Source organism: Hippopotamus amphibius, chromosome 6 (genome assembly GCF_030028045.1).
Source record: "Hippopotamus amphibius kiboko isolate mHipAmp2 chromosome 6, mHipAmp2.hap2, whole genome shotgun sequence".
NCBI classification, from domain to species: Eukaryota; Metazoa; Chordata; class Mammalia; order Artiodactyla; family Hippopotamidae; genus Hippopotamus; species Hippopotamus amphibius.
Window position 1 is genome coordinate 1,441,132 of NC_080191.1, and position 27,322 is coordinate 1,468,453.

General features: G+C 56.3%; 1 protein-coding gene across 4 annotated transcripts in view; it reads right to left on the reverse strand.

Annotated features, from left to right (window-relative positions):
• Positions 1-27,322, reverse strand: part of SMOC2 (SPARC related modular calcium binding 2) — a 158,808-nt gene that overhangs the window by 110,576 nt on the left and 20,910 nt on the right. For all 4 annotated transcript variants that reach the window (XM_057740128.1, XM_057740127.1, XM_057740126.1 and 1 more), the window contains exon 2: positions 1,971-2,142. In XM_057740128.1, the coding sequence (XP_057596111.1) occupies positions 1,971-2,142 (172 nt within the window). The remainder of the gene's footprint in view (positions 1-1,970; positions 2,143-27,322) is intronic.

A 27,322-nucleotide genomic window follows, 5' to 3' on the forward strand; every position in this document is an offset into this window, starting at 1 on the left:
CGAGGAGTTAGAATCCCAACCAAGGGAATCATCCAGAAAAGTTAGGCTGGATCCAAACACAAACAAGCTAACAACGACATCACCAAAAGGCCATCTGCGCTTCATTCCCATTTCCCCTCCCTGCCTAAAAGCAGCCCAGTGTGGACTCTGCAGCTCAGAGTGCGAGGGTTGGGAGAGAGACCTCAGCTGTGCGACACAGAGGCCTCTGGCGTCGATGTCCAACCAGATGGACGGACGGGCCTCTGGCCTCTGTCTAATGAATCCATCACGGATGCCCATGGAGACTTTGGGCAACACAGAGGCTTAATATGCAGGTTTCCTCAGGGTCCTCCAACAGAGTGTTCAACGGCAGTTATCCTCCTAAAGGATACTCGATGGGGCCATCCTCCAAAAGGATATTCGATGGGAGTTATCCTCCTAAAGGATATTCGACGGCAGTTATCCTCCTAAAAGATATTTGACGGGGGTCATCTAAAGGCACAGGGCACTAAAGAGGATCATAAAACTCAAACTTTGCCACCACCTCCACAGCACCTCTTCTCACAAGCTAAGCCAGCACAGGCCACAGCTTCTAGAAGCTTCTCTGAAGAGTAGAGCACCCGGTATTTGAATTTATTCTTGGGTCACTGCTCATGTCTCAGCACAGATACCTGAAGTGTGTAAGGACAATGAAGACATGACGTTGCAGCCACGCTTTCCTCCGAGGGACGTGCTGAGGGCACACGGGTGAGACGCGTGTGGAGGGTGAGGGCTGGGCTGCCCCGACGCCCGCGGGCAGAGTGTCCTGCAGGGTGTCAGCGGGAGCAGCGCCCGCGTCCGAGGACACTCAACACGGTCTTTGTCACGTGGAGAAGTGACTCAAGCCCATCCACCCAGGACGTGTCACATTACCAGAGGAAGAGCAAGTCACTCAGCACCCGGCCGCGCGCCGCCGGGGCCGAGACAACGGCTCTCCTCTGTGTGAGCGGATCGCGGGTGCTGACAGCTAAACACCGCAGAACATCACCTCAAGGGTGTTCTAGCCTGTGTGGTCTTTTATCCTAGATAATAAGAGAAAGAAGGTTCACTCTCTTTCTGAAAATGACGCCCTTTGTGTTTGAAACGTCCGCCTGCTTTGCTGAGTCAAACCTTCATTCGCGTGGAAAGCGTTTCAGTCTCTGCTCTAAGCGTGCTTGCGAACTGCAAATCTGCTTCTTAAAGCAGGAAAATTGAAAATAACAAGTGTGAGGTCAGCACCAAGAAAAAAATCACTGAAAACTGCACAGGTGCTATTACACACGCCCCACACGCTAAAAGGTGAGATGAGAAAGACGGGGCAGAACCCGTAAAAAAACTTTGGTGAGAATAATTTTGGGAGACTTTGGAAACATCCTGTGAAAGCCTTGGATAAATCTGTGTCATGATGTCATAAAACATTCTACAAAAAGAGAGAACTCAAGAAGAAAAAAATGATTCAGAAATGACTCTTCTCGGGACTTCCCTGGTGGCACAGTGGTTAAGATTCCTCCTGCCAATGCAGGGGACACAGGTTTGAGCCCTGGTCCAGGAAGATCCCACATGATATGGGGCAACTAAGCCCATTCACCACAACTACTGAGCCCACATGCCACAACTACTGAAGCCCAGGAGCCTAGGGCCCAGTGCTCCACAACAAGAGAAGCCACCACAATGAGAAGCCATCGCACTGCAACAAAGAGCAGCCCCCACTCGCCACAACTAGAGAAAGCAAGCACGCAGCAATGAAGACCCAAGGCAGCCAGTAAATAAATAAATAAATAAATAAATAAATAAATAAATAAATCTTAAAAAAAAAAAAAAGGAAATGACTCTTCTTGCTACGTGCTCTGAAAAAGATTCACAGGCATAAACCCTTGACTTTTTACATAGAAAAACCTTAGCCACGTGAAACTAAAGTACATGACATACATTTCAATGATTGATGCTTGAACAAATGATCAAAGGCAACTTACCCTTGCAGTTTCCTCGGTAAGCAATTTCTAACTGGGGGTCTTTGCACTTGGCGCGTTGAAACTCACAGCGAGACAGGAAGGTCCTCCCGTCGGAGGCGCAGAGGGGTTTCTGGGCGGCGCCCCCGCAGTCCAAGCTGCAGTCTTTGTCCTTGTCTTGGTCAACTCTCAAAAACTTGGGGGAGAAAAGAAAAAAGAAGCCAGACATCTCAAGGAGTGTTCTGTGGAAAGCAGAAGACTATCTAAGGCCCCTTAGTGCAGGGGAACGACCCAGACACATGGCGGGACTCTCTGAAAACTCCAGCCTCCATCCATTTCAAACATCTGGATACCTGGTACCTCTGCTCTGCTCGGCGTTTGGTGGCTGAACCTCTGAAGGCTCCACCACTGGCCTGGGACCCCATCCGGGTCCGCACTGGGTGTCGTATTCTGTTTCTCTTCAATCGTCTGAACAGCAAAGTTTTTCTCTGAGTCTGTGGATCCAGTGCCTAGCCGACTCCCACATTCACCAGGTTGTGCCTTCGCCTGGGAAGTCACGTGCGTCAGGAGCGCCCTGTCTGCCTGAAACTGGGGGGCATCCCTGTTGGACGCCTCCACACAATCTCATCTACAGCCCAGGACCCAGGGCTGCAGAGCTGGTGCAACCACGGAGCCCTGCCCTGGGGCCCCTCCACACCGTCCCCATGGACGTCTCCGGGGTCCCATCCTCGCCCTGGCCCCTCCGACATTCTGGACACGCAGCTTCAGAGCTCACGGCGTCTCCCAGTGGGGCTCAGATCCGGCCACCCGCTCCCACACCTGCCCTCCTCGGAGAGCCGATGCGTTCCCTGCCCCCGACCCCCCGGCGTCCCATCCCCCCACACGTCCCACCCTGCATCCCGTCTAGTCCTCCTCACCCCAGACGAAACGGCGGACATGACGGTGAGTCCAACAGGGCTTCGTGCTGCGGGAGGTGGGGCACTGGAACGTCCCCCGCCCTACACAGGCGTGTGCTCTGACTCGGCGAGCCCTCGCAATATTAGAGGAAAGAAAGGAAACGGCGAGCTGCGGTGACAGCCCAGCGCTCCGCGGTCGTGGGTGGAGCCTGGGTACGGTGCAAGTTTCAGCAGGCTTGCTCTGCACATTCGCCTCTGTGATACTTACGGGGCAGAGAGAGCTCTGTCCCCAGCGACCCCTCCCGTCCCAGTCTCAGCTGCAGGAAAAGTGGGAATGGACTTCAGCAAAAGTTCAGGGACCTCATCAACTTGTTCCCTCATCAGGAAGAGAAAGAAAAGGACATCCTCAAACCCGAGGTGCTCCGTTCCTTGAGAAGATACCAGAACCTCCCCTTGCGTCCGCGTGCCCTAGCTGGCGATGTGTAAAGCCCAACCGAAGCTGACACTGAGGTGAAGCCACCGGGGAAGGAAGGCCGCGTGGGGGTCAGCCGCCCAGGGACCACGTCCCTCCTGGGGTCCAGGTGGGGTCCTCACAACGCCACTCGGGGTCTGCGGGAGGAAGGGCAGCACGTGCACTGTGGCCGGGAGCTGAGGGTTGGGAGCTGAGGTCCCTGGCCATCTCCCGGCTTTCTGCAGGAAGGCTGCAGCCAGCAGGCAGGCCATGAGCACCTGGAGGGGTGGGGGCCCCGGGACACAGGGGAGAGACTTGTCAGGCTCTAATTTTTCCTGAGGATAAGTTCACTTGCTAAAATGATCTGTGCTTATTCTAATCAAGGGGCAAGTGGAAAAAAGATCATTGCCGTTCCAAGAGTTTGCAAAAAAAAAAAAAAAAATGTTCTTATACTTAAAAATAGGCAGTGCAAGCCCATAAGTGCATTTATTGAATTCTGTCACTGAGGAGTTTCAGCCCCGTTTTTTCACTTTCCCGAAATGGACTCATGCGAACTGACCCTGCAGCCGCGAAGGCGCACCCCTGGCGGCGGCGGCAGCTCCCAGGAGACAGGACCCTCCAGCCTCCGGCACCTGGAGGCTTCATCCGCGCAAGATGTGCTTCTCTTACAAAGTCGCTGCCTGGCCTCCTTCCTCTCCTCACAAGCACTGAGTCTTCATAGACTTGCTCTTATGACTCACAGCTGGCCTGCACACAGCAGTTTTGTGCAAGACAAAGAGACCGAGACGGAGACAGAGACAGAGAGACAGAGACAGAGCAAGAGGCCACACGAGGAAGCATCTCAGGACCTCCGCAGGCCCGGTGCACACAGGAGCCCGCCCAGAAGTAGCTCCCTTCTCTTTTAGATGAAAACGTGGAATAACCTAAACCCTGCTAATTTTTATGTTTAAGAGATGGTCTATTTGTATTTCCTGAAGCCCTAAGTGAGGAAATGCAGATGACTTAGGGAAAGACATCGTAATTATCATTTTCTCTAAATGGAAAGAGACAGCCTCTCTATTTTTTATTTTGTAAGAAAGCCGAGCGTTCGGGCGTTTGGAATGTGACCGTAATTCTTGATCATTTAATGGCGTAGAGCAAACAATGGAACTGTTCTTTCTCAGAAACGAGAGAACTCGCACTTTCCGCACGTCGCCCCCTCCCAACTTTTAACAGCAATTAAGTTCCAGGGGAGACAGTGCACGAGGAAAATGAGCTTTCAATGGGGCTGGGTTCTTACTAAACAAAGCCCTGGAAGGAAAATAAAACAGTCCTTTTCTAAAGAACGTAGTGTTCACTAAAGCACTCGTTTGAGGGTCTTCAAACTAGTTCAGATAAAAGGCACTTTGTCACGTTTAGAAGGAAATCAACTACACCTAGAGCAACGCTATTAAAGCATCGACTGCAGGGGCCCAGGGCCCGTCGTAGGCGCAGTGCTGCCTGCACAGGTGCGCGGGGCGGGGGTGCGGGGCGGGAGGGAGCTAAGGGGGTGCACGCACCACGTCTGCCTGGAGGTCAGGTGCCTCCGGCAGCAGGAAGAGTATCAAGAGCCGATGGATTAAAGACATGACCCACACTCTGCTTAATAAACGCACAGGGTTTAGCCAGAGGAAACGTGGGAACAGAAGCAAAACATTTAAGAAATGGTTAAAGCACTCAATACGGATGAATTTTCCCCCTGGGATGCTGATATATTGATGGAAGACACCTTTTTCATGGATGAGACAACACGTGGTGTGGGTTCACATTAAGAAGAGTGTTTCTTAGCCCCTGAGAAAGTGTGTTCGCGGGATGCCAGAACGAGGCTCACACCCTGGGGGTGAGATGGGTCAGAACCGCGAGGGCGTCCAGGGCCTGGGCACGTCTGGGGGACCGGAGACAGTAAGTGCCCTTGAACCATGTGTGAGCCTCGAGCGCGCGGCTGAGAGGTGAGAGGGAAACAGCTGCTGCCCAGACTTCTCTCCCGAGAGGGGCCCCCCCCCCCCCCCGCTCATTCACTAGAACAAACATAAGCCCATCCATACAGGTTTTAAGAACACGCGCCTCCAGTGTTTTCATTGTCTTTGCCTATTTTTCACCCTCTTTAAGGACAGAGCCCCATGTTTGGAGGCAGGTCAGAAGGCAGGTCCAGCGCGGACTGCACGTGGCCAGGACCTACGGACGCACAGCCCTCTGCCAGGTGTGCGCCTGGGCCCCGGGAAGACGCCGTGGGGCTCAGGTCCTGGCCTCACGGAGCTCTGGGTCCGGGGCGGGGGGGGGGGAGCAGGGACAGCTCCACAAAGCATCCCCACATCACCTGGGCCGGCGCACAGCCGTCGCGCCGTGCAGGGCGACACACGACCATCGGGTCACCCGGGGCAGGACGGCGTGTCCGCGGCCTGAGGAGAGGCTGCTGCGCGGCGTGGGCCGCGGGAACGCTCCTGAAAGAGGCCGGCGGAGGAGACGGGGAGACGGGGAGACGGGGCTGAGCGGGGCGCGGCCTGGACGCCAGGGCGCAGAGCAACGGCCGCCGCGGAGGCACGGCGACGCCACGCGGGCCGCTGTGGGGCCAGGCCGGCGGGCGGCCGCGGACCGGCCAGCAGGGGGGCCGCCGGGGCCCCACCGGGGAGGGCGGCGGGCGGGCCCCCTCCCCGCCCCCGGAGCACTCCCGGTTCTGTGCTCTCCACGGCGGCGGACACAGCCTGGCGGAGCGGGACGCGCGCTCGCGCGGGCTCCCGTCCTCGGGGTTGGCGCGGCCCACGGGCGGCGTCCACGGGGCTGCGCACAGCTCCACGCTACTCAGGACCGTCACCCGTACCAGAGGGCGGCGTCTGTAAAACGGGACCTCCCGCGGCCGTGACAATGGCTACAGAGCAGCGTGTGTCCTGGGGGAGCGCAGGATGAAGACGGCCGCGGCGGGCGGCATCCGTCCCCCCCGGGAGCAGCCTCGCCCAGGCGACACGTCACCAGGAGGGACTGACCCCCCCACCCCACAGAGAAGGCGGGATGGGCTCTCTCGCAGACGGCCCCCTCCCCATTTTCCCGATTTGAGAAACAAGGCGGCCATGTGAGGGGAAGGCAATAGGTTGTGGGCCTTTCAAACCAGGCTCTGTCTTCACACGTTCAAGACCCTGAGTCAACTTCCGCACAGAGACAGCAACGTCCATCGCCATCACGCGTGTCACCACCATCATTTTGGGCTTCCTTATGCCTTTTCGTGATATTTATGGGGTATCTGTAGGATTTTTAAAACCAAGGGCAAACTATCGGGATGAATATTTTTAGTTTTTATGAGAGATCAAAGCTGTAAACCCAATAAAGAGACCGAGAGTGGCCAACGGTCTGTGCTGGTAAGCGCCCATGTGTGGTGGGGGTCTCCACGGCAGGGCTCAGCCGTCAAGGGATGGCCTTGACTTTGGGGATGGGCAGCCGGCTGTGTGACCCGGGACGGCCGTCCTTTTCGCCGAATAACCCTTGGCTTCTTCATTTGTGAAACGGAGGTGGCGACTCTATTGCCTATTCCACCAACATTATTGTGAAAATAGAATGAAACGGTGCGTGAGAACGTGCTCGGAGGAGACATGAAGATGTCCCTTGCAACAAGCCCTGCCGAGCAGAGATACCGCACAGGGCGTGTGGGCTCAGGCGTGCCTCTCCACAGTCACAAAGGTCTCGAGCCCCTGGTACACGTACAAGTCATCCTCCCGTTCATGGTCGTTTTCAGAAAGGAACTTCAGAGCCTGACGTGGAAAGGGAGCTCGACCGGGCGGTCGAGACGAGCGAGCCGCTTCTGCAGGAAGATGCGGGGAGCACAGGGAGGTGGGCCCACACGGAGGGTCCACGGGGAGGGGCGCCTCTGCCCGGCGAAGGGGACCCGGCAGACGGGCTGGAGCAGGGGCTGCAGGAACCCCACGGAGGACCAAACCCAGGAGAGCTGTCCGCCTTGTGTGGGAACCAAGACAGACCTCCCAGGACCGAGGAAACCCAGAGAAATGCAGTCCCAACAGCCTGGCTGAGAAACACGGGTTCCAGACACTTCCCGTGCGCAAGAACGGCAAGGAGTGACCCCCGGGGGGAAACCGGAGGCACAGAGGCTGTGGCTGCTGTTTTCTTTATCTCCGGGGCTGCCTTCCTGTTTTGTGTGCGTGGACATAAAACCTTCTATCAGTTTTTATAGACCTCTTGCCAGCTTCTGGTCCCCGGACCCAGGCTCTCTCTCATCCTCTGAGCGCCAGTCACCGTCTACACGGCAAGCTTCGGTTCCTGACCCCACAACCAGGGACAGCGGATGTTTGGTGCACGTTCTGCTCTGCACATCTCTTGTCTCTTCCCAAAACCTTCTTTTTCATTTGCTTCCTCCCCTGCCTCCACATCAATATTAATTTCCATGATGAAAACAGATATTTTGCTTCTTGTTAGTACTTCTTAGAGATAATTCAAGAAACTCTTGGGTTCTGAACTCCTGACATTGTTCCAGATTTGTTTGCTGGAGAGTCAGTAGGAACGTCATTATTCTAAAATTCCTCTAAATAAAATAGCATGTAGATGGTGCTACCTTAGTGCAAGAATTATTTTTGATTTTCACTTGAAAATTACCTGACTGAACATTCAACCATTGCTCTTAGGGCTCAGAGGTGATCTTTCTGCAGAAAGTGGATTCTACAAACACCTTAAACCCTCTGCAGTGGAGCTGAACCTCTGCTCATACAAGCCCTGCCTGTTGGTCTGAAGGTGTCACCACACATTTCATGACCTGAAGATGTGGATGGAGGGTTCACACGACCTCGGGCTGGCACTCTCTTCACGAGCTCAGCTACGATGAAGGGCAGTTCTCACCAGGAGCTCAGTAAGAACCGAGGAGCAGGCCAAATGGAGCTTTGCCAGCTCCGTGTCCTTCTTCCGCTACAGCTCTGTGAAACGATGCGCGTTTGGGTCACGGGAGCACATTACGGTGGACCCTCGATCCATCGCGTTGAGCACCTGGGACCGTAGCCGTTTCAGGATAGAAAGAGCTGCGTGCTCGTCCACGAGGCCTCGCGCCCCAGCGCCGGGTCTGGTCTACAGTTGGTGCCCAATAAATGCTCATTGTCTGAGGAGCTGTAGTAACAGGACCCGGTGGGACTCACGATGGGATCCCCAGGACACGTGCCAGGGCAGGAAGGTGTTCCAGCAAATAGATGTAGGGATACGGGACTAGCAGAAGGCAGAGGCCACGACAGACGTCTGACCTTCAGGACAGACGTCTACACGCCGGTGCCCTCGCTCTCAGGGTGGTGGGAGGAGTTCCCCTGCTCCACACCTGTCCCCGCCCCCCTGCGGGTGTCTCTCTCGTGTGTGTTCCAAACACCTCCAGGCTGAAGAGCACAAGCCAGCACGCACACACCCGGCCTGTGTCTAAAAACAAAAGGGTAAATCAACCTGGAAAGTGAGCGTTAAGCACGGGCCAGGCTCCATTTTCCAAACCCCCCACGCCGCACACCGGAGTCAGTTCTGTGTTGGCCGCATCCCCGTCAGCCAGACGGCCGGTCAGCCCCGGGGATCCCTGGTCTCCACCCCAGAGACGGCGGCTGCCACCTCTGTGCACACAGACAGGGCTGGGGGCGCCTGGAGCAGCGACTGTGCTCTGCGCACCAGCCCTCGGAGAGGGGCCTGCAGGTGGCATCGCTGGCACGGCACCAGGTGACAGGGCGGGAGACGGAGAGACGCTGCCGCGTCTGTGTGTCCGGACGTGGCCAGGTCCTCATGTTCTGTCACGGCATACCGCTCATAAGCCCCCTGACAGCTGCCCCATCTCTGGGGCAGCCACACAGACCACAGATGGCACGGAGCTCCTTTCCGCCCTCCTTCCCTCGGGAGATCAACGCGCTCCTCGATGAAGTGACGTTTCCAAAGGCATTCAGCCAGGGTTTCTTTTTTAAGGCTCCTGCTCATTTCAAAGCATTTAGAGCAAATTACAGTAAAGTACATGTTAGAGAATATTAAAGAGACCTGCAAAGCGGGGGAAATTCACCCAAAGGCAGAGACACCAGAGAGTCTGCTTCCCAGCCAAACCTCAGCAGATGATGAGCTACAGGGTGGAATCGTTTCCACCGAGGACAGAACGAAAAGAGTAAAGCGGGAACGAGAAGGACAAGCCCTGCTGAAGACAGCAGGTGAAGACGTCACCGTGAGACGGTCCCATCTGCCGGCGAAGCTGCTGGAGAGAAGCCGCTCCCAGCGGGAGGCACCGGGACCTGCCACCAAGTCTCCAGTGCTCTCATGCCATGTCTACGTCTTAAAAGTGAGAAGGAACACGTCACACAAGGCCGGGGCCTCTGAGCTCCCGACAGAGACCAGGCAGGTCCAGCTTCAACTGTGCATCCAAGCTCCGGGGAGGCGGTCACGGCCTCTGGAACCTGTCTGCCTCCCAGCTAACCCCCACCTCATCTTCCCTCCTGTGTTCATCATTTTGCCCTTTCTGGGGTGAAACATGTACCCAAGAAAGAGGTCGAGTGTAAGGAGGTTGACCTGCAGACCGGGGTCATGAGCAGAGAACCAGGACCGTCAGGGGCCTGGTTCCTGCAGGGTTCGCACACAGGTCCAAGCACAAAGTATGTTCCCACCAAGAACGTGTGGTGTGAAGGGAATGGGCCCTGAGAGCCCTCTGTGTCCAGAGCCCGGGGTTCCTCCCCGTCGCCGAGGGACGTGCACACTCCATGCTGGGCCGGGCAGGGAGGGGTCCCCGGGGAACAAGGAGCCACGGCAAAGGCCCTCCCTCCGCCAGGTTCAGCCCCAGCCGTCCACACAGCCACCACCCCAAGGAGAAAGAAACCCGTGGAAGGAAGTCTGAATCCTCTTCTCTGTGGAAATAAGAGCCAGACGCCTTTGGTCCACAGGCCCTGGCGGCAAGGGCAGAGGCTGCCCCTCTAGGCTGGAACGCTGTCGGAGCCTGGAGGTTGAGCGGGGCGGCTCACAGGGGCACCGATGGAGAGGCCAAGGGTCCCGGAGGACACAAGCCCAGCTCATCCAGGACAAACTGGAGCCAAACCCAGGACTTCGGGCCCAGATCCCTGCTCTCCACTCCAACCAGGCACTGCTGGGAACTCCACCCTGGGGCCACGGCAATGCCTTCCAGCCCCAGGGCACCCACTCCAAAGGCTTCCACCGGCACCCACACACAGGACGTGGTTTTGAAAAGCAGCCTTGGGAAGACGCACCGAAGAGGGGCTTCTGCCCTCTCATCTCTTTCCCAGGTTTCCACCTTCTCGGGGCCCGCGGGCCGTTCACGTCAGCATCCGCACAAGTGGGAAACGGCCTACTCCCCCAGCACCTCGGTTTACTCATGAAAGCAGATCCTTCACGTTTCTAAGAGTCCCTGTTTACATCAGGAGACGGGCAGGGCCTGGGGCCTTCGGGGGAGTCCTCCTCCCGGGCCTCTGAATCTCCCCACACGAGCACATCACCACGGACACCGTCATCACCCCTGCAGCGCGCAAGCACAGTCTCGGGGACAGGCCGAAGGGGCCGTCGGCGCTGCTGTGGTCTGTCCCCCGACGCCCCCGGCTGGCGTCGGCTGGCCCCCAGGGGCCGCCGCGCGAGGACCGCCCTCCACCCTCATCTGCATGTGTTGCCCACGCGAGGAGCGTCACTGGTAGGACGTGAAGTCCGGGGCCGGGTCGCTCACGACGTGCGCCACGTGCTGTTCAGCCCAAACCTCAGAGAGTGTGGCAGCCTCCCCGCGGAGCCGCTGGCCACATGCCGCTGCTTGCCCTGAAATCAGTTCCAGTGAAATGAAGTTTAACGTGCAGCTGCTCGGCCACACAGACATCCTCAGCCCCCTGGGCCTGGAGCCCAGCCCTGGGCAGCCAGAGGACACGGCCGCCATCCCTGGCCGCTGCTCTGCAAGCAGGAGGGAGGGGGTTAATTCCCCAAACTGCTCCATAACCCCAACCTTCAAGGGACCCCTTGCAGAAAGACAAGTCAGTTTCCGTTCAGGAAATGCTGCTAACAAGACGAGCACAAGATGCTGAGAAAAGAATCATGGTTTGAGAAAGTTATCCTGAAATTTCACACCTTTACTTATAGAGGAAAGAGAAAGACTTTAATAACAGGAGGAAAAGGAACTTGGATGCAGGAAAGGACTTTGAGGGACCTGAGAGGTGGTAAAGGGAGGGCAGCATCAGGGTAAAGGGCAAAGGGTAAAAGGGTAAAGGGAGGGCAGCATCGGGGTGGGGGACCGGCTGGCCGTGGCGGGGGCAGCGGGGGGGGGGACTCTCGCAGAGGCCTGAGCTGCCTCCCCGGGGGGTACGCATTGTTGTCCAGCAAGCCCAGAGGAGGGGGACGTGGGGACAAGGGCAGGCGGAGGGGTGACGCGGGAGGGGCCCCGCCATCGGGCAGCCTGGCCCTGCCACGTGTGATGGGTGCAGGCACGCAGGGGCGAGGCCAGGGCTCGAGGGGGCAGAGACCGTGCTCTGTCCCAGGAGGCCCCTCGGCCTTTTCCAAACCGGGCTTCTGGTCGGACACCTCACCCCGGGGCAAATGTCCGCTCTGCTCTCCACGAGGTACTCAAAGCATCACACATTTTTGCTGAGAGTTAAATGCCACCGGGAGACAGGATGACACACTGGGGATTTGGGGAGGAGAATTCAGAGGCTGGGGAGGGACCCCAACCGTGCTGACCGGAGATGGATGAAGGTGGGCCTGCGGGATGAGGCCACCGGCAGGTACCAGGCAGAGGAAAGGGCGTAGAGAAGTGGGCTGGTCCTGCCTGCTTTGCTGAGGTCCCTGCAGCCGAGGTCACGGCCGTGGCCTCCCGTCGGGGGAGGGGCACCCACAGAAAGAAGGGACAGGGAGACAGGGTGGGGGCAGCGCTGGTCTCTCCCTTCACTGCAGCGTGTCCTGGATTTGGGGTTCATTCAGCGGAAGAGCAATCCCTGCCTGAAGGGCGTCTGTGTCACACACGCAGGCCCTGCCCATCACACACACCCTGGCTGCTGAGCCGTGGGATCTGGGGGTCGTGGAACCAGCGCCCCCATTCTGGCTGAGTCGACCCATCTCCTCCGTCCCTGCAGGGCTCAGACGCCCCGGGAAGGGGCAGATCCTCACCTTCTCTCCCCGGTCCCCCGCCACCCCTGTGGCTCTGTCCTGGGAGGGGCTGCTCCAGCCTGGGGCTCCACCGTCCGTTGGGGAGGGAACCACGGACCCTCAATGTCAGGAGACTACTCTGGTCCACTTACGTCTGCCCCAGGCCCCAGAGTGCCCTGCCCCTGAAATCAGTTCAACGCAGCAGAACGAGTCGGGGGCACTGCTGGTCTCCAGTGCCCTTAAAGGTTCTCCCACCTGCCCTGCAGTGAGGGGCTCCCAGGGAAACACCCTCAGGGCGCCCCTGACCTGAAAGGGTTCAGACGGGTTCTTTGACCCTGGTAAAGCGCTTCAAGGAAAGTCCAGAGAAATGCTCTCTGGGTGTTAAGATCAGAAAAAGAGCAGAGGGAAGAAAAGAAGAGACCCACCTACCAGTTTTACGTATTTGCTAAGTGAGTAAGCATTCTGTATCCCTGAAATCTCCTAATTAGAATGAAAGACAGCATGACCCTGGTGCCTGCTCTCCGGTGTCCAGCTGCCTGGTCCCAGACCCTGGACTTGACCGTTTCATAAAGAATAAGCTCACTCAGAACGCTTGAGCGGAAAAACTCTTAACAACATCTGGTGTAACTATTGAACAGACTCGCCAAGATTTCGACCAATGTCTGGAATAACATCAACCCAAAAAAACAATGAGGTTTATGATGGAAACAGAGACGAAACTTTAATTTAGGGTTGTCCCAAAGCCGTGAGAGTGACTCCACACTCCTAACACTCGGAAGTTACTGGGCCCACAGCTGTTGACATGCAAAATTCCAGAAAGCGGCTACTGCACAGATATCAGGTTCCTTCAGGAGTTCTCCTCAGAAAACATCCAGGGGCAGGAACCAGTGAACACAGCAACAACACAAAGACAGTTTAAAAGCAGAAGATACGTCTGATGAAAGATCCAGTTGAATTAGAGTTCCTTAGCTGCCACTGAACTAGAAAAAGGAATCTAGGGTTTATAAATTTTTTTGAAAAAAAATTACATCCACATTGTCAGCTTGCTCATTTAAAGCTAATTTTAACTAATCAGGATTTAATATACTTAGAACTTTGATATTAACATACCAAACTATTATCATGTTACATTGTAATACTATCACAGGACCAAATCTTATCACAATGGGGTCCGAGCTGCAGATACCTTGGCCTGACATCTTGAATGTCATTTTCCAAAGAGGAGTTTTGCTTTGGAAAACCTTCTGGAAACCTGTCACTTACTGTAAAGTTTGTACCGTTCGTCAAACATTTCCCTCCATCACTGTGCAAAGTTACACGACATCTTGCACAAGGTAAGATTATAAAGTCATGGGAATTCGATTTTTAACAAATCTGTACCAATCAAGATGAAAGTTCAAGCCACCTGTCCTTCAAAGAGGTCACTTCTGAACACATCCAAATATCCCACTGGCTTAGTCTCTGTTCAAATCTGTGATGTCTTCCCTTGAAACTACCTTCACACCAAGTTATGAAGGACTTGGGAAGATTTCATGCGAAAACAGAGAATTTTCTCCCAAATGATCTCACTGGATCCCAACAAGCCCTCAGCAGGCAAATCAAGAAGCCTCCCCTCACCGCGCGCGCGGCAGCACTGAACCAGAGAACATGATGCCTTCAGGACCCGGTTCTGTGTAGGGAGAAGGGAGCCCAGAACATACATGTGTCTCTTGCACTGTCCATGTTTCATCCTACAAGACAGCGCTGTCCCTCAAAGTGTCCTTGCCCCCACAGCCGTGGTCATCTCATAACCAAGAGAGCAGTTCATTCAGATAAACCTACTCTGCTGTGATACCATCCCGTGTCACGGTTACAACCGTGAAACGTGTAACTGATGCCCAGGCTTGCGCTGTGGCCACGCGGCCTCATCCCCATCAGTGGCCTGTGTCACAGGCTTGATGACCCAGAAGAGGGGACAACCACACTGATGGGCCGGTCGCTGGAGAACCTGACTGCTGGCGCCACTGCTAGCGTGGAGACGAGGTCTCCCTGCCGCCTCTGGTAGCTCTTGTCTCTAAAATGTAAGGTCAACTAACAGGGAAAGTGAAAGCCTTGTGAATTAAAAGTAAACGTCGTGTGTGTGTGTGTGTGTGTGTGTGTGTGTGTGTGTGTGTGTATCTTTAAGAGGATCCATTCCAGGCCAAGAGTATTCTCATAGGAACGGCAGATTGAAGCTTTCATTTTAAATACAATTGAGTTTTTCAGTTTAGATAGTGAAGACTCCTCATTTTTGCCCCCACAAGAAATGTCCTCTTCAAATACAACCTGTCATTTTTCATGCACAAGTTAAAAAATGGGGGAGACATTGTTGTTTACATAAATTCACTGATAGTTCCAGAAGCAAATTAAATATTAGAATTAATTAAAATTCAAAGCAATTGATTAATTAAAAGGGATTCAGTAAATTAGAAGACCTACTTCTAAGGCGAGGAAGTTAGGCTCATCAAAGTAGCAGAACTGAGGGAGAATGAATGGGTGGCCCCAAAGCGGTTAGAAGTAGTGTTTAAATTTCCTAACAAAGTAAAATCACAATTAAGTCAACTCCTACGGGTCTTCTGCATCTCTGTCCGTCCGATAAGATTAAAACATTCCTACAGCTCATATGTGCAGATATTTTAATGCAAGTACGGAATGAATGTTTTGGTTTAAGATTCCATTAAGCATGTTTTGTTCTTAGTGATAACAATTTGATCTTTGATAATCACTTGAAGTGCTGCCTGACTCCGGTGGAAGTCGTCCGCGAGTGTTTTAGGGCTAACCGGCCTCATTTGGAAAGACACGTGCTGTGGATGATGTCATTATGACTCTAGACCGAAGGAGCCTACCCTTCCAGAACCTTCTCAGGCTGTCCTGGTCTCGGAACCCTCCTTTCCCATCCCGCCCTTTGGTCTCGTCCCACTCTTCAGACGTTCGTTCTGGACGCGAACTTCTCCACGTTACCTGAGCACCCACACCTTCAGGCGCCCAGATGCACCTCTGACTGTAACGACATAAAGTCACATCTCTGTTGCACGCTGTCTGTCGCTGGCCTCTCTGGTATTCAGAGTCCTCCAGCTTCACCTGGACTCAGATCCAAACCCCTGCGTTACTCAGATGTGTGATGGGGCGGCCCGATAGGAGGAGGATTTGCAGCGAACTGGGCGGACCCACGGCAGATGACACACGACGGTCCAGAAATATTTCCTGTTGTCAGGGATGAGCCGCCCAGAGTTACACGGGGTCATCCTTTACAAGGAAGGCATGTTCCCTGCTCTAAGTGGCCTGAGAAACGCTTCAGCAGAGGCAGCAGGCTCCTGGCCACGTCCCATCCACTCCATGGAAGCAGGGGATTCAAATCCCAAACGCAGCCTCAGCCCAGACGCCCTGGCCACGGCTGCAGTGAGGCGGCGGCCACGACACATGGCACCGAGGACCGGGGACGTGGGGTGAAAGGCTCTGCCTCTCCGGTGGGGCAGGATCAGCCCTGGACAGCAGGTGTGCAGGTCCTTGTTTCCCGACCCACAGTCTCACAGCTCTCCTGGGCGCTGCCTGGTTACCCAGGTGACAGTTCTCCCCAATTAGAAGCAGATTTCAGCATTTATGGAACGGGGGCTTGATCGAGTGACTTCTCGGGTCCCACCAAGGCCACAAGCCTGCCCCCCATGAACCCTAGGGGAGGTGGCCTGAGGGATGCTCTCCACGGGCATCAGCCCTGCAAAGGGGTCCCCATCCACTGTGGGGCCCTTTCCTTCTGGTCCCCAGCAGTTACTTCTATACCCGTTGCCATGACCTTCAAAGGAAGCTTTCCTGGTTCCACCGCCCCCCACCCACCTCAATATATTTTACTCTAAAACAGTTTTATTGGAAGGGGCTGGGATGATTTGGTGAAGGACATTATTTCTTCCTCCTGAAAGAACAGTCGGAGAGCTAAGACGGTCGCCTCAGCAAGGACGAGGGTCTGAAGGCTAAGGGAGGGAAGTACGCTATACAGCTTTCACGGTGGGTTTAACGGCGTCCCCCCAAGAAATATGTTCAATCGGAAGCCCTGGTACCCGTGAATGTGCCCTTGTTTGGAAACAAGGGCTTTGCACATGGAATCAATTTAAAATGAGGTTATACTCCGTGTGGGTGGACCTTAAATCCAATCACTGACACCATAGGTTGAATTGTGTTCCCTGGAAAATTCGTGTGTGAGTTGCGACCTTATTTAGAAATAAGGGTATTACTGATGTAATTATTCAAGTTACATTGAGTCGTGCTGAAGGAAGACGAGCCTTTAATCCAATATGACTGGTGTCCTTATAAAATGGGGAAATTTGGACCCAGGCGTGTGCACAGGCAGAGGCCACACAAAGGCGGAGGCAGAGATGGGATGGTGCACCCACAGGCCGAGGGGCGTCGAAGATGCCAGGAAACCCCCAGGGCTGGAGGGAGGCCCAGGTCAGACTCTCCCTCCCTCACGGCCACCACACAAACCAACCCTGCAGATGCCTGGATCTCAGACTGCTCCATCAGCAGGAAAGGAAAAGTCAGAGACAAATCACCACGTGTCTGCTACGTGTGGCAGAAATCGGTGAGCGGCTGAGGCGGAGAGAAGGGCAGGTGTGCCCAGGAGAGGGCAGGATGTGTCCCGGCCATGTGCTGCGGCTCAGCGGTGGCCCTGATGCCACCTACAGTCCCCTCACAGCCCAGCACAAGCACGGTGCTCCTGCGGGGAGGCGTGCCCTCACAGGGCGGGGGGCGTCTGAGGGCCCGGAAGCCAGCCAGCAGAATCCTCTGACCTTCTCGGCCCCCGGCCCCAGCTGCCCGCCTTCTCTCTGCTCCTGTGTGGCACATAAAGGGTCAACCAAAAACAAATGAATGAATGAGTGACCTATACAATAAAAGCACAAACACCCTCCTCCAGCATCTGCACCTCCCTGGCCTCTCTCTCTCCAGGACCTGCACCTCCCTGGCCTCTCCCTCCTCCAGGACCTGCACCTCCCTGGCCTCTCCCTCCTCCAGGACCTGCACCTCCCTGGCCTCTCCCTCCTCCACGACCTGCACCTCCCTGGCCTCTCCCTCCTCCAGGATCTGCACCTCCCTGACCTCTCCCTCCTCCAGGACCTGTACCTCCCTGACCTCTCCCTCCTCCATGACCTGCACCTCCTTGATCTCTCCCTCCTCCAGGACCTGCACCTCCCTGGACTTTCTCTCTCCAGGACCTGCACCTCCCTGGCCTCTCCCTCCTCCAGGACCTGCACCTCCCTGGCCTCTCCCTCCTCCACGACCTGCACCTCCCTGGACTCTCTCTCTCCAGGACCTGCACCTCCCTGGCCTCTCCCTCCTCCAGGACCTGCACCTCCCTGGCCTCTCCCTCCTCCACGACCTGCACCTCCCTGGACTCTCTCTCTCCAGGACCTGCACCTCCCTGGCCTCTCCCTCCTCCAGGACCTGCACCTCCCTGGCCTCTCCCTCCTCCACGACCTGCACCTCCCTGGCCTCTCCCTCCTCCAGGACCTGCACCTCCCTGACCTCTCCCTCCTCCAGGACCTGCACCTCCCTGACCTCTCCCTCTCCAGGACCTGCACCTCCCTGGACTCTCTCTCTCCAGGACCTGCACCTCCCTGGCCTCTCCCTCCTCCAGGACCTGCACCTCCCTGACCTCTCCCTCCTCCAGGACCTGCACCTCCCTGACCTCTCCCTCCTCCACGACCTGCACCTCCCTGGCCTCTCCCTCCTCCACGACCTGCACCTCCCTGACCGCTCCCTCCTCCAGGACCTGCACCTCCCTGGCCTCTCCCTCCTCCAGGATCTGCACCTCCCTGACCTCTCCCTCCTCCAGGACCTGTACCTCCCTGACCTCGCCCTCCTCCATGACCTGCACCTCCTTGATCTCTCCCTCCTCCAGGACCTGCACCTCCCTGGACTTTCTCTCTCCAGGACCTGCACCTCCCTGGCCTCTCCCTCCTCCAGGACCTGCACCTCCCTGGCCTCTCCCTCCTCCACGACCTGCACCTCCCTGGACTCTCTCTCTCCAGGACCTGCACCTCCCTGGCCTCTCCCTCCTCCAGGACCTGCACCTCCCTGGCCTCTCCCTCCTCCACGACCTGCACCTCCCTGGACTCTCTCTCTCCAGGACCTGCACCTCCCTGGCCTCTCCCTCCTCCAGGACCTGCACCTCCCTGGCCTCTCCCTCCTCCACGACCTGCACCTCCCTGGCCTCTCCCTCCTCCAGGACCTGCACCTCCCTGACCTCTCCCTCCTCCAGGACCTGCACCTCCCTGACCTCTCCCTCTCCAGGACCTGCACCTCCCTGGACTCTCTCTCTCCAGGACCTGCACCTCCCTGGCCTCTCCCTCCTCCAGGACCTGCACCTCCCTGACCTCTCCCTCCTCCAGGACCTGCACCTCCCTGACCTCTCCCTCCTCCACGACCTGCACCTCCCTGGCCTCTCCCTCCTCCACGACCTGCACCTCCCTGACCGCTCCCTCCTCCAGGACCTGCACCTCCCTGGCCTCTCCCTCCTCCAGGATCTGCACCTCCCTGACCTCTCCCTCCTCCAGGACCTGTACCTCCCTGACCTCGCCCTCCTCCACGACCTGCACCTCCTTGATCTCTCCCTCCTCCAGGACCTGCACCTCCCTGGACTTTCTCTCTCCAGGACCTGCACCTCCCTGGCCTCTCCCTCCTCCACGACCTGCACCTCCCTGGCCTCTCCCTCCTCCAGGACCTGCACCTCCCTGGCCTCTCCCTCCTCCAGGACCTGCACCTCCCTGGCCTCTCCCTCCTCCACGACCTGCACCTCCCTGGCCTCTCCCTCCTCCAGGACCTGCACCTCCCTGGCCTCTCCCTCTCCAGGACCTGCACCTCCCTGGCCTCTCCCTCCTCTGCGACCTGCACCTCCCTGGCCTCTCCCTCTCCAGGACCTGCACCTCCCTGGCCTCTCCCTCCTCCACGACCTGCACCTCCTTGATCTCTCCCTCCTCCACGACCTGCACCTCCTTGATCTCTCCCTCCTCCAGGACCTGCACCTCCCTGGACTTTCTCTCTCCAGGACCTGCACCTCCCTGGCCTATCCCTCCTCCACGACCTGCACCTCCCTGGCCTCTCCCTCCTCCAGGACCTGCACCTCCCTGGCCTCTCCCTCCTCCAGGACCTGCACCTCCCTGGCCTCTCCCTCTCCAGGACCTGCACCTCCCTGGCCTCTCCCTCTCCAGGACCTGCAGCTCCCTGGCTTCTCCCTCTCCAGGACCTGCAGCTCCCTGGCTTCTCCCTCTCCGGGACCTGCACCTCCCTGGCCTCTCCCTCTCCAGGACCTGCACCTCCCTGGCCTAGTCACAGCCACAACCAAAGTCGGCCAGGGCCTCCGGGCATGGAGCCGCCCTGGACGAGGCCCCGCGGGGTGGGGACGCGCCCTGCGGGGTGGTGGAATTAATGCCTTTGTTTATGCTTCTTTTCCAGGAAAGGCAGCTCTGTGAAGGCTGAGGTCTCACCCTGGACCTTGACTCTGTAATGAAAAGTTACAAGATGTGGATTTGGATGGCAAAGAGTTGGAACCAGAACTATTTTTTTTGTAAAACACTGTAGAACCACAATAGAATCTGAAGGAACTCAATAGGGAATCAGATAGGTTTTCACATATCAGCCTCCAAAACGCTGTTACTGATTCATGGTGAATCACGCTGGGTTTGGACGTGCTCGCAGCCAACACCGCTCCGGGGAAAGGAAGCCATGGGCGCAACTCGGGGATGAACTTGAGAGCGAGCAGCCCTGTCAGGCCTAATGAAATGCCAGTCAAGCTTTGATCTCGGCCACACGCTCACTGCTGGTCTTTGAAGGAGGAGCAGAGACGCAGCGCAGCTCTTCTCCTTAAGCTGCCTTTGTTTTCCTCCCTTGCTCCACGGTACAGAGACTGGGGGGGGGCCGCGCGCCTCCCTCCCGTCGTGTTCACGCAGGACACGAATAGAAGGTGACGGCTGTGAATCGATGAATCCTGTCCGATGGGGCTGAGAATCGAGACCCTGATGCTTGATTTCTGCTATTTGGTTGGTTTCAGAGACTTTGGGAATGCAACCCCACCACTCAACAGTCTGTCCAGTCAACACCGAGTGAGCCAGAAATGGCTGGACCAGAGACTCCAAGACATTGCCCCCACCCAAGGAAGAAGTAAGAGGTCAAGGGGGAGGGATAAATTAGAAGGTTGATTTACCGCTCCCCCAGAGGGGTAACGGATACACACTACTCTGTATAAAACAGACAACCAACAAGGACCTACTGTGCAGCGCAGGGAACCACCCCACATCCTGTAATAACCTACACGGGAAAGGAATCTGAAAAATAGATACATATGGATGTGTATGTAACTGACTCACTTTGCTGTACACCAGAAATTAACACAACATTGTAAATCAATTATACTTTGATTTAAAAAAAAAACTACAGGCACATGCAGAAAAGAAGTAAGAAGGTCAATTATTATAACATCCCAGGCAGGAGCCGTCCCGAAGAATCACGAAGGAGCTTGAGAACTCCTGCCCCGACTGCCTACATGCCCTGGGCTCAGTTGTTGGGGGCTTCGGGTTGCTGAGAACATTGGCAAAGAAGTTATTACGTGGAGGACGCCTGACTTTGAGGAAGAGATTATCGCGAATACGCGGAAACCACCAGCACCTTTAATTTATTGACTCACTTCACCCTATGCAACAGAGGTGTCTTAAAACGTAGTCTATAAATACATTTTAATATGTTTATAAATGATGAGCTCTACACACGAGTACTGCCAGGACTCACGAATACAAATCCAGTATTACATCTTACCCTGCCAATCACTCTCTAGAAACCAGACCCTGCGCTTCCTCCGAGGCTCCCAGCGCCCCTCTGCGGGCTCGGACGGACGGACGGGGCGCCCTCAACACCGCAGCGCCCGAGACGCTGCCCGAGCGCCGGGGAGTCGAGGAGCCTCTCTGCCTCGGGGGAAGCCCCTTCCCCGTCTGCCTCGCCGGCCACGGCGCTGGACCAGGAGACCCGTTCCAGCACGTGGCCCTCGTTCCCTCCCCAGAAACACTCGTTTCAAAACCACTTTCCCACCCGTCTCCCGATGCGCGAGCTGGCCGCCTCCGCGGGGGAAGATCGCGCGCTTCTTTGCGGACTCGCCCAGACGCGGGCTCCCCCGGCCAGGTTCACGTCCCCAGTCACAACGGCCTGTACCCCTCACCCCCCATCTCTCCAGCCGCGTGGGCACAACTGGTGCTGTGGCCTCCCCTCTTGTCCTTGTGCTTTCACCTCCCCGGCCAGGAGCCACAGCGGGTGACTCTGGGACGTCAGCCCCGATGGCCGTCGACGGGCGGGCACACAGCAGGTGTCTAAGGCCCCACTTCACTTCACGGGTCTTACAGGCCAGCAAAGACGTGGCAGGCCTGAGGTCCACTCAGCAAAGACTCACGAGGTCCCATGTGCTCAGTTGTCCTGGGGGAGAAAACGGGAGAAGCTGGGGCAGTGACGCACCGTCACTGGGCCCTGGGAAGAGCCGCGCTGGGCGGGGTGTGAACGTGCTTACAGAACCCGCAACTCTGAGAACTGTCAGGTAGCTCTGGTAATTGTCGTGGGTTTCATTGGGAGGAGATCCCAAAAGAGCGAGACTATTTGGGGATAACTCTTTAGAACATAGAAGAATTCACACTGGGGAAAGGCCTTATGAGTGTGGTGGAAGTACTTCCCCGCCATCCCTGCCACCTCCTTCACACACACACGCACACACACACGCACACACACACGCACACACACATGCACACACACGCGCACACACACACACACGCACGCCCGCCAGCTGCCACCCAGCTGCAAACAGCCAGGGCTCACAGACAACGTGCAAAACCACTCCTCATCGGTTCTTGTTCCAGCATCTTTTTCTTTTCAGGCCTTGAGGGGTCACAAAAGAAAGAGAACGGGCTCAGTCATAAGCCCAAAACTTCCAACCCTGCTCATCCATTCTCGCAGCAAGAAAAAGAAGTTGGAAAAACACCAACTGGTCAAACGTTCCAGGGAGAGAAACAGATGACTAGAGGGCCATCTAAGCACACGTCTAATAACAAGGATCGTGTGACAAGCCCCAAAGTATGCTCTGCGAATTGAAAAGGTGAAGAGCGGTGATTTGGAGGCTCGGTGGGGGAGGGGCGGGGCGGGCTGCGGTCGCTGATCTCAGAGGCGGTCACACATGTGCCTGAGGTCTGGCCACCGACCCCAGCGATTCCGTTCCGCCTTGGAGCTGGAGTGTCCGCAGGAAAGACGGCTCTTCCAGGAGCTGGGCCGTCTGCTCCTGGTCCACATGAGGATCTGAGAAGCGCAGAACCGCAGGAAAATGAAACTGCCGAGCCCAGAGCTTTAAAGTGAACCAACCTTAATTGAGACTCAAAAAAAGGCTAATTTAGTTCAGCTTTGGTTAAAGGTTTGGAGTCGTTGGTATTATTGCAAACAAAAGTCTATAATGAACACAGATTCTTAGATCAAAAACCAAGGAAAATAAAGCTGCTGATTCTGAACTTTCAGGAGTGCTTTGCTCTGGCAGCCTGTCCCACCGGTGCCAAACGTACCGTAAACACAGAAATCCGGGCTAATTCTACACCGCGTATCAGAGGCTTTAACGTCCTGAAACCCAACAACCCCATATCCAGCGTGCACGTGAAGAAAAACATCAGAAAAGCACACACATACGTATGCTCAGTACTACTCACTGTAATATTATTTTAATGGCAAAATAAATCTGAAGGAAATTAAACATCCAACAATAGAGGTTTGGATAAACAAATTACTCTAAATCCATACAACAGAAAAGTGTTAATCCATTAAAAGTCATATAAAAGATGTAGAAAAAATTTTTAAACAAAAGGATTATTTAAAATAAAAATGTAGAATATGATCCCAAGTTTACACACACACACACACACACACACACACACACACACACACACACACAGTCTGGAGGAAAGACTACAATGTCAGCACTGCAGAGTTTTATCAGTGTTCAATCTCTAGGCAACAACATTACAGAAGACTGGTACTTTCCTCTTTTATTTTCAAATTTCTACAGTGGACCTGAGCTACTTTCTAAAAAATCATGTTTTATATATTTTATTTTCAACTTATAAAACACTTAAAACCTAATGAAAATGTATAACTATATGCCCATCACCCAAACAGGCTTGTGTCAATAGTAAATAAAGAAAAAAGCATGAATTATGAAAAGCAATAGCAAAACTAAATACCCCAAACCTATAACAAGACACAGAAAACACGCATTCTATACCCCTTGGACAAGGTTGGACGTCTCTGTCTCGTGTAAGGAGTGACTGATGCCATACAGTGAAAACCGTGGGTCAGAAACAAACTTCCGTGGTGACTTTCACCACATGGCTGTGTCGACTCTCCCAGTTCTGAAATCTAGCCAAGACTCTCGTGTATTTCCAGCTGCCCTCTGCACGGTCTAGAACAGCTAGAAACGAAATAAAACAGAGTCTGGAACAAAAATACCTAAATTCCTGGACTTTTCACCTGTGTGTCCTGCGTCCATAGAACTGAAGCAACAAACCCTCCTCCAGGGATGGGCGAGGGCTTAAGGACACAGAACGCACCAAGGGCCCCATGTGCACAGTCACTCCGCGGTCACCACATCCCAGGCACTCGAGGGCACCCCGTCCCAGCCGTCCCCGCCTCCTGTCCGTCCACCTGCTCAAGGGCACCGGCTCCCCCACGGCTGACCTTGAAGTGCCTGGAGGGACCCTTCACCCCCACCCCCCCCCAGCCCGTCCCCTCTCTCTGGGGCTGCCTGCTTGGTACAGGCAGACTTCGGTTTACTGTGCCCTGTGGACACTGAGATTTTTATCACGTGAGGGTTTGAGGCAACCTTGCACCAAGCAGGCCTATCAGCACCATTCTGTCAACATTTTCTCACCTGTGTCTCTGTGTCACATGTTGGCAATCCTCGCAATGTTTCAAGGTTTTCGTTAGTATTATATTCGTTGTGTTTCTGTGATCAGGGACCTCTGATGCCGCTACGGCGACTCACTGAAGGCTCAGACGATGGTTCGTATCTTTCACATTAAAGCATTTTAATGAAAGTGCACACGTTGCCCTTTTAGACGTGATGCTATGGCGCACTTAACAGACCACAGTGTAGGGTAAACATCACTTTTAGATGCGACAGGAATCCAAAAACTTCATGTGCCTCCCTTTACGGCGATATTCACTTTACTGTGGAGGCCTGGACCCAAACCGCAGCATCTCCGAGGGGTACCCGCACCTCCTCCTGGCCTGGCCACTGTCCTTCCCGCACGGAGCCTCCCAGCCGGGGGCCGTGGGCGGCCGTCTGGGAGCCTCCTGTGGTCCTCGTCCTCCCCCGACGTAACCTCACCCTCCTGCCCGTCTCCTCCCCAGCGGGCTCCTCAGCCCCTCCTCTCCCCAAGGCTTCCGTGGACCTTTTACGGGCCGGGCAGGTGAGACGGCGCCCCCCTCCCCCCCCCGAGAGCCACGGGCTGTGGCGGGATGAGCAGCATCTACCCATCTGGCATTTCTGCTCGTGCCGGGCACGTGGCAGCCGCTGCACACACGTCTCAGGAATAAACAAGTAAACGAGCGACCTGCACCCACGTCCGCAGGGGTGAAAAGGCAGTGACACGGACGGCTTTCCGGGAGGCTGTCCCTGGGGCTTCCCCGGGAGCGGCTGGGACAGCAGCAGGTTTGCCGGGGGGAGCGTGAGCTCACAAGGTTAACGGGCCGAAGTCACCCGGCGACCCAGCCGGGACGTGGCCTTTCTGACGTCAGTCTCTCCGGGGTTTCCTAACGTGGGGAACTATCAGAGGAATTCTGCAGCGTGCGTGTCGACTCAACATAAAGCGAGCGAATCAGAGACCACAGTCACAGCTCTCCCATATTCTCTTCTCTTTAAAGATGTATCTGAATCTTTGGTCGTCTGGCTAGAAGCCGTTTTCTATCATTTAAAAGTAAAATGAATCAGTAACACATCCCAACAACTAAGAAACCACAGTCCACAGCCTGAACCTCTTCAGAAGCATCCACGTCTATGTGCTGAGAGTTAAGACACCCCAGGAGCTAAGCTGTGGAGCTGATACCCGGTCACTTGCTCCTCGTTTTCTAAACCCAACAACAGCGCCAATGACTGCTGCTTGCTGGGCCGTTACCCTGGGCTGGTCACATGCTTTATCCCGTATACGCATGGCACCCCCAGGGTTGTGCAGTGCACAGCCTGTGCGGCTGCACGTGGCAGCCTCGGCCGTGGAGAGACCAGGGAGGCAGTGGTATGAGTCTCTGGAGTTTGGCTGGACAGGTACACTTGGAAATCCTTGGAGCGCGGGTGGTATTTAGAGCCACGGACAGAGCGGCCTCACCAGGAGGGAGGGAGTGGGGAGGGCAGAGCACCCCGCCCAGCGCCAGGCAGACGGACAGAGAGAGCTTGGCCCCGCAGGGGAGGATGGAAAAGACCAGGTAGCACTGGGACACAGTCTGGGAGAGGGTGGCGGCCACAGTGCCCAGCAGGACGTTTGGCGATGAGGAAGCTGTGGGCTCATCCGAGGTGCCCCAGGGTCCCCCAGCTCAGGACTGGGGCCCACGGGGCCATTAGCATCACCCGCCAGTGGGCATGAACGCAGGGAGCCAGCACTCAGGACGGGCGGCCCCCTGCGGCACGTGGGCTCGGCCGCCCACCTCCCCTCCCCACGCCGCCAAGTGCCCACGCCGGGGAGGAAGGCCTCAGCCAACCCAGGAGTGTGGACGTGGTGCGGGGGGTGGACCCACGGGGCACACCCGTCCTGAGCGGCCTGGGCTGTGTGTGCACATGTGTGCGTGTGTGTGTGCACACCACCCAGACACAGACGGGCTCAGACACAGACACACGCCCACGCCCACCCCCGTCACAGGACACCCCCGCCCACAGCACAGCCAGGCTCAGCCCTCCGTCCAGTTCCCGGGGGCAGGGCTGGACAGGCCGCACCCACTTCCCAGCAGCTCCGCCATCCCCAGAGCGCCAGGGTCCCGCGCCCACCGCATGGCCCCCACCTCACAGCTCCACGCACTTGCACAGGTCACACAACCCAGCCACCGGTGCCCGGGGGCCACTTCAGGGACAACAGGGGTCCGTGCCGCGTTCTCCCTCGAGGGAAGCACAGGAGCCCTGGGCCGTCCTCCCCACCCGGGAGAGGGGCAGGAAGGGCTGGCGCTGAGCCCCCAGACTCACTCACTGAAGGGACCCAAGTAGCAAGGAGGGCCGTGAAGCAGGGCAGGAGGCCGGCCAGTCAGCAAGGAGCCACAGCCCATGGGGACGGCGCGCCCCGACCTTTGAACTCACTGCCCAGGTGAGAGCACAGGACTGCAGGTCTCAGACACCCCCTGCGCCCGCCCAGCAGGCAGCCATCCTCGGTGCCCACCTCCCCCCCCCCCAGAACCTGGCAGCGCCTGGACTGTCCTCTCGATGAGGCGTCAAGATTGGGGTGACGGCCCCGCACGCCGAAGCACGTTCCCACCAGGAGAGGAGCGTCCTGCCAACTTAGGCAACAGCCGGTGCGGAGTTGAAGCTTGTCTGGGTGTGCGAGTCAAGCCCGCCCCAGGTGCCCTGAGATCACCTGCCCGCCCGCCCGTGATGCTCACAGGACAGAGCAGACCCTCTGGGGCAGAGCGGAGGCGAGCGGAGCACTTCCCACCACCCCACACACTCCGGTCCCGGCCTTTTGAATGAGACGTGAGGACTTCCCCACTGACCCCACAGTAGCGGTGAAAAATAAAATGCAGAAAAATGGCTTTGTTCCTAAGACACCGACCTCTTTCTGCAACCTGGCCTCATTCAAGCCTTGGAGGGAAGGATGCCTGCACATCCGCTGTCTAGTGAAAGATGACATCTAAAATCTAATTTGGGGCTTCCTAGGTGGCACAGTGGTTAAGAA